The 15,118-nt window shown below is 48.0% G+C and overlaps 2 protein-coding genes across 4 annotated transcripts in view; one reads left to right on the forward strand and one right to left on the reverse strand.

Moving 5' to 3' along the window:
• LOC130704521 (ninjurin-1-like) overlaps positions 1 to 9,690 on the forward strand; it is a 26,327-nt gene extending 16,637 nt beyond the window's left edge. The window contains exon 3 of the mRNA XM_057539627.1: positions 9,638 to 9,690. Coding sequence (XP_057395610.1) covers positions 9,638 to 9,675 — 38 coding nt within the window. The 3' untranslated portion in view covers positions 9,676 to 9,690. The remainder of the gene's footprint in view (positions 1 to 9,637) is intronic.
• LOC103009713 (caspase recruitment domain-containing protein 19) overlaps positions 1 to 13,131 on the reverse strand; it is a 14,437-nt gene extending 1,306 nt beyond the window's left edge. For 2 of the 3 annotated variants that reach the window (XM_057539624.1, XM_057539623.1), the window contains exons 1-3: positions 12,969 to 13,127; positions 2,477 to 2,619; positions 842 to 995 (exon numbers count right to left, since the gene is read on the reverse strand). In XM_057539624.1, coding sequence (XP_057395607.1) covers positions 842 to 995; positions 2,477 to 2,587 — 265 coding nt within the window. In that variant the 5' untranslated portion in view covers positions 2,588 to 2,619; positions 12,969 to 13,127. Of the gene's footprint in view, positions 1 to 837; positions 996 to 2,476; positions 2,620 to 12,968 lie in introns of all 3 variants that reach the window. The other variant, XM_057539622.1, reaches the window with a different exon arrangement.
• Between the last annotated feature and the right edge of the window lie 1,987 nt (positions 13,132 to 15,118).

The raw sequence follows: 15,118 nt of genomic DNA on the forward strand, positions 1-15,118 counted from the left end.
ACTGGGGCTCCCCCTAACCAGCCAGCTGCCAGACAGCCCTGAGGGCACCCTGGTAGGTACTTGACTCCAGGCAGGGCTGTGTGGTCCTGACAGCTGTGGTGACAGGATCGTCCCATGCTGGCGCTCAGGGCTCAGTCCTGCCAGCCTGTCCTTGGGGCCAAAGACACTGGCCCCAGGTCCAGCTGAGTGGCCTGAGCTGAGCCACCTCTTCCCTCCCGGCCTGCAGCCTCTCATCCGAGGACTGAGGGACAGTAGCCACTCCTCCTGGGGACCTGGGTGCAGAGGCCTCAGGACTGAGCTGCCATCCCCGCTTGTACCTTCCCTGCACCCAACCTGGCAGCTCAGAGGATCCCTCGGGGCTCACAAGCCTCCCGGGCCCACAGGCCAGACCTTCTAAACCAAAACACATGTGTCTTGGACCAGCCATCTGTGTTAGAAACTGTTCTACAGAAACAGCCATGCCATGAGGATCTACCTGGGCGAAAGTGGACGCAACCTGCGTCGTGGGGGTTGGGGGGGTCAGTTCACTCAAGGCTGGTACAGCCTTCAGCTGAGAGCTATTTCTGATCAGAAGTGTAAGGGTTCCCAGATTCATTAGATTACAGAGGGAAAGGCAGAGCTGCATGCAAGAGATGCTACCTTTTGTGTAAAAATTGGCACAAGAAAAAGGGAGACAGAGGGACAGAGGGACAGAGAGACAGAGAGAGGGAGACGTGGAGACAGAAATATCTATATTGTCTGAAATACTCTGAGGGCCACACAAGATGCAACCAGAGGGCAGTCTCTGGAGAAGGGCTGAACAAGAAGATGCCGAGGCCTGGGGACTGGGACACGCACTTACGCAGGGTGTGCCGGCTGGGCAGGCAGCTGTGCAGGGGCTGGGCATGGATGTACAGGGCCCGGTAGAACTCCTGGCAGTCCCGCTCACCGCTCCGCTGCAGGTGGCCCAAGAGGTCGCAGAGACGTACTCGCAGAGATACCTTGGGGTTCCGGAACTGGAGGAGGAAGGGGCACAAGACAGGTCAGGCTGGAGGACTCTGGGCTCAGCACCCAGCCCCAGCTTCCTCAATGGCTGTGATACCATCTAGGTGCTTGGAACACCCACGGGGAGGCAGCAATTGCTACCACAGCCTCATGCACTCCCATGTGGCACCCAAGACTGTGCTGCATGGCCACTAAGCCTTGCACTCCCACTGGAGGCCAGGACAGGTCAGCAAGAAAGATGGCGGTGACATTATTCCAAGTGTGGACATTTAGTGGCTTGCTGACTTGGTTTTCCCATTTGTAAAAAGGGAATAATAAACCCACATGGTAGGGTCATTACAGGGAATCTCTGAGGTAATGATAATTTCTAGTGGTTTACACTCTACAGGAATGTGATTCAAGTTTTAAAAAATAAATCAAGGATTAAGGAGAAAAAAAGGGTGGCTTTTTTGATGTGGTTGACTGAAAAATATGTGGTTGTAAAGGTCAATGGACAGGGTACTTGGCATTGACCCCCAGAACCTGGAGGCTATGGCTCGGTGCTGCCACCTGGTGGTGGTGTACCATGCTACAAGGAACTAGAATCAAACCACAAAGGTACAGAAGCTGCAAAGCAAAGGCAGATGTGCAGCAGAAGCCATGGGTACCTATGAGGAAAGGAACTGTAGTTTTGTGTGTGGAGTTTCCTTTTTCTCATGTAAACATCTGAGCTTTTCAAATTGTTTTTTACAATGAATGTGTATTCAACTTTTAATGACAAGATATAAATTTGAGCCCCTACTTTTTAACTCACTGTACTACTTCTGTAACTTAAGAAGCATCTGGGCCAGTAGCAGGGTCTCTGTTGATTCTAGTTCTGTTGAGGATCAATCTCACCTGTCCCTAGGAGAGACCACCAACCCTCCAAATAGCCCTGCACGTGGCACTGTTACTCTGTGCCAAGGCAGGAAGCTCAGCTCCAAGAGGAGAAGGACTCGCTCAGTCACCCAGATGGGAGGCAGGTCCTGCACCCCAAAGCCCGGGCTGGTCTCTAGCACCCACCCCAGCCCCACGGGGGAGCCAGAGAAGTGGGTGGGGCGAGCAAGGAGCACTCACTCTCACCCAGTGTCCCTGAATAGGATGGGCCAGATTACACCCAAAACGTTTGCCCACTTTGAACTTTTGGAAGATGCAGAGTAAAGAGCCCTATGGCACTGGGTAGGGCCTATCTGGTATCCCTGATCCCCTCCCACCCCAGCACTCCCCCTGTTCCCCCTTCCAGGTTTGTCTCATGTTGTGGCATGTTATCACATGTCTCCTGTGATCCTCCCAGCATTTCTGGAAGGGGCCAGAAGGCCTGATGGCATATAAAGAGACTAAGGCTCAAAGAGCTGATGTTCTGGGCCCAAGGTCACCCTAAGGAGACAGGTTTTCACCACCAAGCTGTCCTGCCCCCCGCTTCTCCCAGCCCAGAGAGGAAGGGATGGGAAAGCAGCCTCAGGTTCCTTGGCACCTTTTCCGCATCCTTGTTGCTGAGGATCTGGGGGTAGTAGCGGTTCAGCTGGAGGATAATCCTGTCCACCTGCTGCTCACTCAGGCGCCCAAGGCCTGTGAGGAAAGGCATGTCCTAGACCAGGCGGTCACAGTAGGTCTGCTCTGAAACAGAAGCAGAGAACACAGAGGGAATGAGCCAGCTCAGCCCAAAAAGGGGGTGGCGAGACCCACACACCATGATGCAGCCATGGCAGGGACCCTTCGCAGCAAGGTCCCCATGCCGACCGAGAGGTGTACCAGCTGTAAGCACCTGGACAACTGCTGACATCCCAGCTCACGCACAGCCCAGAGTTCCCCCATGTCATGCCAACACCCTTGCCAGAAAGTGGGGTGGGTGAGTGCAGTGATAAAGGTTCATAGTGCTCAAAAGCAGAGCAGAGCCTCTGGCTCCTATCTTTTATGCCTGAGAGCTTATCGCAAAAAAAAACTCAGAAGGGCGAAGAACCTGCTGTCTGTTGGGCTCCCTCAGTGCCCTCTGGAAATAGCCAGGCCCGAGGAAGAGCACAGGCAGCCTGGAGAAGGCCCGATCTCGAAGCTCCTACAGTCGCTGTTGTCATGGGGACAGGAGACACAAAGACAGGAGCACAGGGTTTGGAATGGCCTGTGCTGGCATGGCCACCAGACACAGTGTATCTGCAAGGCCTTGAGAAGCTGCCACCAACAGCAGACCAGCATGCTTGCTGCCCAGGAGGCTGGGGAATGCCTTTTCTTTTGTTTTTTTCTTTCAGAATCACCATTAAAGCATCACTGTTGCACTATCTTTCCCATTAAGAATGTCCCTTAGAATGACAAGTCTTTAAAGGCAAGGGGTGGGGAGAGGTCGGTAGGCAGTTGACAAAGAAATCTCTGAATCTCTGAGGGAGGGTCCCAAGTTCCTGCAGCACCAGCTGCCTGAACAAGTGCACCACCATACCTACCTGTGGCACCTTGTCCTGTTTCCTGGTGGACCCAGGGGATGGGGGGGCAGGCAGAGCTGTATAGGAGGAGAGTTTCTGTATGTGACTGAAGTTAAGTTGGTATCAATTCAAATTAGATAGTTGTAACTTTAGGGTATTATGTATAATCCTCATGGTAACCACAAGGAAAATGTCCATAGAATATACACAAAAGGAAACCAAAACGTGTTACTACAGAAAATCAACACAAAAGAAGGAAGGGAAGAAATGAAGGAAAAAAAGCTACGAGACAGACAGAAAACAAACAGCAAAAAGGCAGAAACAAGTTATCCCTTATCAGTAATTACTTTAAATGTAAATGGATTAAACTCTCTAATCAAAAGACATAGATTAGCGAAGTGGATTTGTAGTATCGTGATTTATAATAAGAAATACATATTTGGTCTTTGTCCCAAGTCCTGGCACACAGTTTCTAAAACCCAAGGAATTTCCTAAGTGATGAGAGCTGTGAAGGTGAAAGGATAGCTTTTGTTACTCATAACAATCCCTCTCCAACCTCATCTGACTTTGTATTAATGAGGTGATTTTGGGAAAGCCCCTAAATAACCACAGGGTGGGAGCTGATTGCCAGTGGAACCAACCACGTAATTCGAGGGGTGGAACTTTCAGTCCTCCCCATCTCACTTCCCCTTGCAATGTCTGGGGCGGGGAGAGGGGCTGGAGGTTCAATCAATCACCAGTAGCCAGTGATTTAATCAGTCATGCCTACCTAAGGAAGCCTGCATAAACCCCCCCAAAAACGGGGTTTGGAGCACTCTAAGTTACTGAATATGTGGAGGTGCTGAGAGGGTGGCCTGCCTGGGAGGAGCATGGAGCTTCCATGCTTTGCTTCTCACATGCTTTGCCCTATGCATCTTTTCCATCCGGATGCTCATTTATATCCTTGAAATATCCTTTGTAACAAACTGGCAATAGTGTTTTCCTGAGTTCTGTGAACTATTCTAGCAAATAGGGTCACAAGGAGAGGGTCACGGGAACTCTGATTTACAGCCAGTCAGTTAGAAGCACAGGGGACAACCTGGACTCGTGATCGGCATCTCAAGTGGGGGCAATCTCGTGGGACTGAGTCTAAAGTTAACCTATGGGATCCGACGCTATCTCTGGATAGATGGTGTCAGAATTGAATTAAATTATAGGACTCCCAGTTGGTGTCCACCAAAGTCGCGATTGGAATCTCAAGTGGGGGCAATCTCGTGGGACTGAGCCTAAAGTTAACCTATGGGATCTGACGCTATCTCTGGATAGATGGTGTCAGAATTGAGTTAAATTATAGGACTCCCAGTTGGTGTCCACCGAAGAACTGGAAAATTGCTTGGTAGGGGAAAAAACCCACACATTCCATAACCAGAAGTGTCAGAATTATTGAGAAACATAAGCGTTGTATGTAAGAGTAGAAGAGAAAATGAATTTTTTCCTCTCAGGATTTAAAAAACATGATTTAACTATATACCGTCTTCAAAAGACTCACATTAGGTCTAAAGACAGAAAAAGGTTGAAGGTGAAAGAATGGAACAAGATATTCCATACAAATAGTAACCAAAAGAGAATTTACATTGCTATACTAATATCAGAAAAAAATAGGCTTTAAGGCAAAAGCTGTTATGAGACAAAGAAGTACATTATATATTAATAAAGTGATCAATCACCAAGAAGTTAGAACATATATGCACCAAATATCAGAGCCCCAAAATATTTAAAGCAAACATTGGCAGAATTGAAGGGAGAAATAGAAAGCTTTATGATAATAGCTGGAGACTTCAACAGACCACTTTTCAATAATAGAATAACCAGACAGAAGATCAATAAGGCAATAGAGGATGTGAACAGCCCCATAAACTAATGATACCTAACAGACATAGACACAACACTCCCCCCAACAATAGCAGGATATACACTCTTCTCAAGTGCACAGGGAACATTATCCAAAATAGACCACAAAACACAGTTAACCATAAAATGTGTCTTAATATATTTTAAAGGACTGACATAATAAAAGGATCTTTTCTGATCACATGGAATAAAGCTAGAAATCAATAACAGTAGGAAAAGTGGAAAATTCACAATTATGTGGACATTAAACAACAAATGCATCAAAGAGGAAATCACAAGAGAAATCAGAAAATACCTTGAGAAAAATGAAAATAAAAATACAGCATCCTAAAATTTAAAGGATGCAGTGAAAGCAGTACTGAGAGGAAAATTTACAGCTGTAAATGCACATACTAAAATAGAAGATCTCAAATCAATAACCTAATGTTACATCTTAAGGAACTAGAAAAGGAAAAGCAAACTAAACCCAAAGCTTGTAGAAGGATGGAAATGATAAAGATTAGAGTGAAGATAAATGAAATAGAAAAACAATAGAAAAATAGAAAAACAAAACCAAAAGTTGGTTCCAGAAAGATCAACAAAATTGGCAAAACTTTAGCTAGATTAACAAAGAAAAAAGAGAGGAGATTCAAATTACTAATATCAGAAATATTACTATGAATTTTACAGAAATAAAAAGGATTATAAAAGAATACTGTGGACATTTATACCAACAAATTGGACAACCTAGATAAAATGGACAAATTCCTAAAAACACACAATCTACCAAAGCTGAATCATGAAGAAACAGAAAATCTGAAAGGACCTATTACTAATAAGGAGATTCAATCAGTAGTTAAAATGGTCTCAACAAATAAAAGCCCAGAATCAGATGGCTTCACTGATGAATTCTACCAAACATTTAAAGAACTAATACCAATCCTTCTCAAACTCTATAAATAAAGTTACCATATGATCCTGCAATCCTACTCCATAGCATATATCTGGAGAAAACTCTAGTTTGCAACCCAATGTTCATAGCAGCACTATTTACAAAAGCCAAGACATGGAAGCAACCTAAATGTCCACTGACAGATGAATGAATAAAGAAGATGTAGTATGTATATATATATATATATATATATATATATATATATATATATATATACACACAATACAATATTACTCAACCATGAAAAAGAATGAAATAATGACATTTGCAGCAATATGGTTGGACCTAGAAATTATCATATTAAGTGAAGTAAGTCAGACAGAGAAAGACAAATATCATACGATATCAGTTACATGTGGAATCTAAAAAAATGACACAAATGAGCTTATTTACAACACAGAAATAGACTCACAGACATAGAAAACTTATGGTTACCAAAGGGGATGGGGGGGATAAATTAGGAGTCTGGGATTAACATATACACACTACCATGTATAAAATAGATAAACAACAAGGACCCACTGCATAGCACAGGAAACTATACTCAGTATTGTGTAATAACGAATAACATAAAAGAATCTGAAAAAACTATATATATATGTATGTACATATGTATAACTAAATCACTTCTTTGCTGTACACTTGAAACTAACACACACTGCAAATTAACTATATGTCGATTAAAAAACTTAAAAAAAGGAATAAAATACTTAGAAATAAATTTAACCAAGGATGTGGAAGACTTGGACACTGGATCTACAAAACATTGCTGAAAGAAATTTTAAAAGACACACATAAATGGAAAGACATCCCATGTTCATGGGCTGGAAGACTTAATATTGTGAGTATGACAATACTACCCAAGGTGATCTAGGAATTCAATGTAATCCCTATCCAAACCCCAATAAATGTTTTTTGTTTTTCATCCTAAAATTCATATGGAATCTCAAAGGACTTTTATGGCCAAAACAATCCTGAAAAGGAAAGAAGGTGGATGACTCATACTTCCTGATTTCAAAATTTACCATAAAGCTACAAGAATCAAAACTGTGGTACTGACATAAGGACAGACATAGAGACCAATGTAATAGACTAGAAAGTCCAGAAATAAACACTATTTTGAGTGGGGGAAAAAAAAAGACTGAAGACAACCCACAGAATGGGACAAGTATTTGCAAAGCATATATCTGATTAGGCATTAATATATAGAGAGAGAGAATATAAAAAGAACTCCTACAATGCAACAACAACAACAAAATCCTATAGGGCTTCCCTGGTGGTGCAGTGGTTAGGAATCTGCCTGCAAATGCAGGGGACACGGGTTCGAGCCCTGGTCTGGGAAGATCCCACATGCCGCGGAGCAACTAGGCCCGTGAGCAACAACTACTGAGCCTGTGCGTCTGGAGCCTGTGCTCCGCAACAAGAGAGGCCACGACAGTGAGAGGCCCGCGCACCGCGATGAAGAGTGGCCCCCGCTTGCCGCAACTAGAGAAAGCCCTCGCACAGAAATGAAGATCCAACACAGCCAAAAATAAATAAGAAAGAAAGAAAGAAAAGAAAAAGAATATAAAAAAAAAATCCTATAAAGTAACCAATACAAAAATGAGCAAAAGACTTGCATAGGTATTTCTCCAAAGAAGATGTACAAATGACTACTAAGCATATGAAAAGATGCTCAACATCACTAGTCATTAGGGAAATGCAAATCAAACTACAATGAGATAACCACTTCATACACATTAAGGTAAAATAAATACATGGAGAGAGAGAGAATATGAATATGAGGATGAGGAGAAACTGGAACTCTCATGCATTACTGGTGGGCATGTAAAATGGTGCGGTCACTACGGAAAACAGTATGGCTATTCCTCAAAAAGTTAAACAAATACTTCAGCAATTTCATTCCTGGGTACACACTCAAAAGAACTGAAAGCAGAGACTCAAACAGGTATGTGCACACCAAGTTCAGAGTAGCATTATTCACAAAAGCCAAAAGGTAAAAACAACCCAAGTGTCCACGGACAGATGAATAGAGAGACAAAATGTGGTATACATACAATGGAATATTATACAACCATAAAAAGGAATGGAATTTTAAAACATGGATTTGACAACATGGATGACTGTGAAAACGTTATGCTAAGTGAAATAAGTCAGACACAAAAGGACAAACGTTGTATGATTCCACTTACATGAACTATCTAGAATAAGCAAATTCTAAAGACAGAAAGTAGAATAGTGATTACCAGGAGCTGGGGGTAGGGGAGAAAGGGGAGTTATTGTTTAATGGGCACAGAGTTTCTCTTTGGGATGATGAAAAGTTCTGGAAATGCATAGTGGTGACAGCTTCACAACATCGTGGATGTATTTAATGCCACTGAAATGGTTCAAATGGTAAATTTTATGTTCTGTATATTTTACCACATACATACATATAAAGGTGAATGGATAATATATTAAACTGTGGTTCAGTTTAGTAAGTTACAATGGAATATAATTCAGTGATAAAAAGACCTATGAAGTCACAAAAAGACCTATGAAGTCACAAAAAGACATGGAGGAAACTTAAATGCATTTTGCTAAAGGTTAAAGAAGCCAATTTGAAAAGGCTATATACTATATGATCCCAAGTATATGATATTCCAGAAAATGCAAAACTATGGAGAACAGTAAAAAGATCAGTGGTTGCCAAGGGTTAGGGAAGAGGGAGGGATAAATATGTAGAGCACAGATTTTTAGCCAGGTAAAACTACTTGTATGATACTGTAATGGTGGACACAGGACATTACGAATTTTTCAAAACTCATGCAATACACAACACAAGGACTTTAGTTAGTAATACCTAAAGTTATTAATATTCTATCAACATTGGTTCATTAAGTGCAACAAACATACCACACAAATGCAAGATGTTAATAATACAGGAAATGGGGTGTGGGGACCCTCTGTGCTATCTGCTTAATTTTCTATAAACTAAAAATGTTCTAAAAATAAAATCTATTAATTAAAAAGAAATCCTCTTTGGAAATTCCGTAGCTGAATTTTAAAGAAAAAAAATGAGAGTCACAGAAAGCAGATGAATTCTTGGATTGGGTGGGGTTCCCTGGAAAGGAGCATGAAGGAACTTTCTGGAGTGATAGAAATGTTCTGTCTTGATTAGGCCTGGGCTAGTTGTTCCATGGGTGCATTCATTAGTCAAAACTTATAGAATTATTCACTAAAAATGAGTGTATTTGTAAGTAAATACTACCTCAATAACGTTGACTTTTTAAAAATAGGGTCATTGAGGTGGAACAAGTGGGGCCTCCTCCCTGGTTTCTTCCATGAGGCCAACTCAACAGACTGTCTTTCTCATCTCTCTCTCCTGATGCTACCTCCTCCTGGATGGTCTTTTCTCCCCCAGAATATGAATTTCTAACTTCTGATCCTCCGAGCCTCTGAAAGTCAACCTTGAAAATGGACTTGTCAGCAGCTCCAACTTGGTGAAGAAGCCGTGGACAGGGATGCAGAGAGACCTGCCACCACCACAAGGCAGGACCCTCCTGGCCACCTGGCTTCAGCATCTACAACCTCTCTGATTAAAGAGTTAACATTGGCCATAGTTCATGGAGTGTGCCCCATGCTTGGGCATTCTGTGGGCTCTAGGCATACAGATAATCATCATTCTTCCATCAGCTCTGCTACACAAGCATGACTACCACCCCCATTTTCAGAAGAAGAAACTGAAGCACAACGAGTAGACTTATCTAAGACCTGCCTGAGACCTCAACCAGCCAGGGAGTGATGTATCGAGGTCAGGACCCAGGCACAGTATTGGGGCCAACTCTAGACATCTAAATTTTCTGCCTCTCTAATCAACCTACTAATTAACTATGCAATTAGCTGCATCATGTCTGTTCCTGGCCAAGCCACAGGCTGTCTTGCCCAGCACTGCCAGGGTGTGCACCTGTGCACAGAGCCAGCACACACTAAGCACTAGGGAAGTTTGGGAATGAATGGACGTAGGTCCAAGGCTCAAGGGCGAGGGCTGTCAGTGGATGGTGGCCAGCATCTTGCAGTGGCTCCTCCTACCCTGCAGGCTGCTAGCCAGGTGGTGCCTCCATCGCCTGCAGCTGCCAGTCACCTGGCACGATGGCACAGCCTGGGGGCCAAAGCTCTGGGCTCTGCTGTGCGCTGTGCTTCCTGCGGTCTTTGTGAGCTGTGCACACAAACCACACCCAAGCAGCCATTCAGAGGCATGAGAAAGCACAAGAAAGGAAACCACTTTGGTCCCAAGTGCTGATAAACAGTCCCAGACAGTTTTTACAGGACAAAGGAAGAGGAATGCTCTGGCATAAAATTCACCAGACCTTCACCAGTAACCTCTGCTAAGCCCTACCTCCCCCATCATCTTGCCCTCCTGGCAGCACCACAACCATAGACACCCCCCCCACCCCCAACCTGTTAGCCTGGCTTGGCAATCGAGGCCCTGTGGGAGCTGGCCTCACTTGCCCTCACCGGGCCTCCCAGGCCCCTGAGCCATCCCTGCACAGCAACCCCCAACTGCAGTGTACTGCCCAGGATTCCCGCCCTTGGCACAAGAATACCTGTCCCTGTGGTTTCCGCCTGGCTAACTCATGCTCACTGCCCTCCCGCCAAGAGACCTTCCTGAGCTCCCCTGCCGCCCCACCCCAAACAAAGTCCAGATGCTTGGACCTCAACCTCCCCTCCCAAATTGAATCTCCCAGAATCCCCTCCTGTCCCAGTGCCCAACCTGGCCTCAGGCATGGAGTTGAGATGGCGCACTCCCCAGCACACCACAAGGCAGGGACTGGTTCTGCAGCAACAGCAATTGCTGCAGTGACACTCGGCCAGTGCTGGCCCTGAGCAGACGCATCAGGCCCCACACACTCACTCTGCAACCCTTTGTAGAGGCCCCAGAAACAACACGAGGCAGGTTCCTGTTGGTGCATGGAGACAGTGAGCCAGGAACTTGAGGCCCGCAGCCTTGCAAGCCTGCCCATTTGACCCTCCCAGGCCTGTGCTCTCTGGGCCCCAGTTCCCCATACCAAAAATGAAGGGCTCTGAGGGAAGGGGTCTCTAGAGGCCCAGGACACAGAGATGGCAGGGAGAAAGCGGATTGGTGGGCCTGGGCAGGGTCTAGTCCTGGCTCTGCCACTGACTGCCCCAGCGGTCTGGGGCACCTGCCCAACCTGACACTTTATTTCCTCATCCACACATAGAGATATTCCACTTTTCCCCATAGAGCAGTTCTGAATGGGAAGCACCTGATGCAAGACCATGTGCACAGTAGGTACAACAGACCCTGGAACAATGCGGCGGTTGGGGGCGCAGATTCCTGAGCAGTCGAAAATCCACACATTACTTTACAGTCAGCCCTCCATATCCATAATTTTGCATCCAAGGATTCAGCCAACCTGGGGTCATGTAGTACTATAGTATGTATCGAAAAAAAATCCACATATAAATGGACCCTCACATTTGAAACCTCAGCTCAAAGGGTCAACTGTACTCAGAAACAGCAGCCACAGATAAAAGAATTCAGAGAGATGACAGGGGAATGCACAGCAGCTGGGGTCTCTTCTGGCTAAGGTTGGGACACTGGTGTCCTGGAAATCACCAGGTTCCTGCCCATGAAATCCTACTTGTGTGCAGGACTCAGGCTGGGACTCCAGTGAGTGCTGGGGAGAGAACAGGGGCTTCTGGGGCCTCCCTGACCCCGTGGGCCACCCCTAGGTAACTTCTACCTCATGAAGCAGCCTGACCATGCTGTCATGGGCTCTGTCACCAGCCTGTCTCTGTCATGGAGCTTCTCCTGCAGGGAAAGATCCATAGAGAAGGGTCACCCTGCTCAGTTAGGGTCAGGAAGGTGGTGGGCGGGTCCCCATTCGAGAGGCCCTTGGCGGATGGCTGGGCTGGAGAACCCATCCTGGGAAAAGAAGGAGGGTACTGGGGCAGTTCAGTATGGGGCACAAAGCCTTCGGGGACCGAGTCTGTGTCCACAATTCCCCTGGGCCTGTCGCTGGGCAAGGGGTGCAGCCTGGGAGGCACCACAGAGTCCCACGGGTACCACGCACTGCCCAGGTATGCACCACCTGTTGGGCATTCTCCTCAGGTGGCTGTGAGGATGGAGTGTCTATATTCCCTGATAGAAGCACAGTAGAATCATTTTTACTTTCACCTCCCACTGTCAGGCCTCAACCCCCTCCCCCCACCCCCGCCACTGCCCATGCAGCATCTCCCCACCTACAGACGTGCACTGGTCCCTGCCCTCCCGGAACCACCCACGACGTGGCCCCCACCCACTAGAACCTTCCATGGCCTGACCTGGCCTCACCCCACAGAACCATTCCAGGCCTAGCCTCTGTCCCCCAGAACCCTCTAGGGCCTCACCTGGCCTCGCCCTCCAGAACCCTCCAAGGCGGGGCCCCCAACGCTCAGAAGCCTCCAGGACATGGCGTGGCCTTGCCCAACAGAACTCTCCAGGGCGTGTCCATGGCCCCCGCCCCCAAGAACCCTCCAGGACCCGGCGTGGCCTCGCCCCCCAAGAACCCAGCCCCGGGCCGCGAGCTGCTCTGCCGTCGTCTAGTCGACAGGACACTCAGTCACAGGCAAGGTCACTCGCCGCCGCGAGGAGCGGCCCCCGGTGTGGCATCGGGACACCCGGACCCTATGGGCCACCGTGGCCGCGCGCCCGTCCTTGTATGGCAGGCACGACCCCGGACCGCGCTCACCTGTCATGGCGCCGGCACGCCGTGCACCCAGCTGGCCCGGCCAGTCCCCCTGCCGCCGTCAACCCCCTGGCTGGCCGTGCGCTGCCCGTCGACCCCTGTGACGGTCGCCCGCTCTTTCCCTGTGAGCCCCGCCCCCGGCATCATCGCGGCTAAGCCCTAACCCCGCCCTCACTGAGCCCGCCCCTTCCCGATAGGCCCAGTCTGTAGCGTCCGCTGCGTAGCCTCGAGGGCTCTAAATCCCCATCCCTCACTCGAGCCCCGCTTCCGAACGCGTGGGCTACGAAAGCTGCCGAGCCCTTAGCCCCTCCCCTCACTGGGCCCGCGCGGGGCATCGGCTCTGTCACCGCGAGAGCTCTAAACCCCGCCCGCATTGAGCCCCACCCTCACGGACGTTAGCTCTGTCGCTGCCACAGCCCTTGAGCCCCGCCCCTTGCTGAGCCCGGTCCTCATCAGTTACTGGGCCTCTAGAAGCCTTAAGCCTTGAGCCTCGCTCCCGCCCGCAAGGGGTACCCTCAGCTCCGCCTCTCACTGAGTTCCGCCCCCGCTGTCCTGGGCTACGTCACCACCAGATCCCTGAGCCCCGCCCTTTTCCACGCGGCCCCGCCCCCGCCTGCGTCGATGGCGTCGCCGTGACCACTCTAAATGCCGCCCCCATTCTAGCCCCGCCCCCTCCGGCGCCAGCTAAGTCGCCACGCAGCTCTGTGTCCCGCCCCTCACGCGAGCCTCACCTCCATCGCTCGCACAACCTCTATTATAGCCTATGTTCTCCTCCTTGGCCTTTCCCTGCTTTGGACCCGCTCAGTCTTGGCCTCCCGGGGCGGCCAGGGTCCGTGCCCGTGCGCAGACCCCACCCCCACCCCATGAAGGAACTGGAGGATGGGTGCAGCTGTCGGATGGAAACCCCAAAACTCTTGGGCCGAGTCGTGGTGGTCACCACACGGGAACCATCCCCGCTCCGAACACTGAGAGTGAGTCTGGCCCGGCTTACTGGAAAAGCCCCGCCGGGTCCTACCCCAGTCCGTGGGACAACACGGGCAGTGCCTGCCTGCGGCAGGAGGGCCGTATAGCATGACCTGGGGGTGCACTAGGGGAAGTCCAAGCCTGCTCTAGGTCCCACGGCCCTCCTCCTGGAGGGGGCCTCCTGCCCACCAGTGGAACTGGTCTGACCCCCCCTCCCCCATTACTCTGCATCCCTCATGCTGGGTCATGACTCTGCAGACAAAAAGTGTTGCCTGTGACATCCCAGTAAACATAAATGTTATCCACTATTAAGCCATTAGGCACTGCAGCAACCCCCCTTGAGGGGAATTCAGGATGAAGAAAAACAGGATACAGGCCCCAGATAGTTGAGATGCATATCTAAGGAATAATTTCAATAAGCCCAGATTCTTGTATCTTCCCAAACAGAAAAGCACTAAGATCATTAGCTTGACATGTCTGTTTTTGTGATTAGTAATCTTTTGATGTTCGACTACATGGGTTTTTTGGGGTTTCTTTGGGGTTTTTTTCTTCAGCAAAAACTCTTGTGTATCCTGGCTCCTCCTTAACTCTTTGAAACTGTCAACTGAAAAAAATGCACAACCTAAAAGTTGAGAATTATGTTTTATTTGGTAGACTTTCTGAGGACTTCAAGCCTGGGAGGTAGCCTCTCAGATAGCTCTGAGGCACTGCTCCAAAGAGGTGAGGGAGGAGCCAGGATATATAGGAGTTTTGCAACAAGGACCAGGTAGTTGGAACATCAAAAGATTACTGTGTAAGACTTCCCTGGTCGCGCTGTGGTTAAGAATCCTCCTGCCAATGCAGGGACACAGGTTCGAGCCCTGGTCCGGGAAGATCCCACATGCCGCGGAGCAACTAAGCCCGTGCACCACAACTACTGAGCCTGCTTTCTAGAGTCCGTGAACCACAACTACTGAGCCCACACGCCACAACTACTGAAGCCCCTGCACCTAGAGCCTCTGCTCGGCAGCAAGAAGCCAGTGCAGTGAGAAGCCTGTGGACCGCAATGAATAGACCCCGCTCACAGCAACTAGGGAAAACCCGTGCGCAACAGCCCAAAAATAAATAAATAAATAAAATTTATGTTTAAAAAAAAAAAAAAAGATTACTGTTTCTTAAAGAAAACCAGGTATCTCAGGTTGATGAATTTA

The sequence above is a fragment of the Balaenoptera acutorostrata genome, unplaced genomic scaffold (genome assembly GCF_949987535.1).
Source record: "Balaenoptera acutorostrata unplaced genomic scaffold, mBalAcu1.1 scaffold_1059, whole genome shotgun sequence".
Taxonomy (NCBI): Eukaryota; Metazoa; Chordata; class Mammalia; order Artiodactyla; family Balaenopteridae; genus Balaenoptera; species Balaenoptera acutorostrata.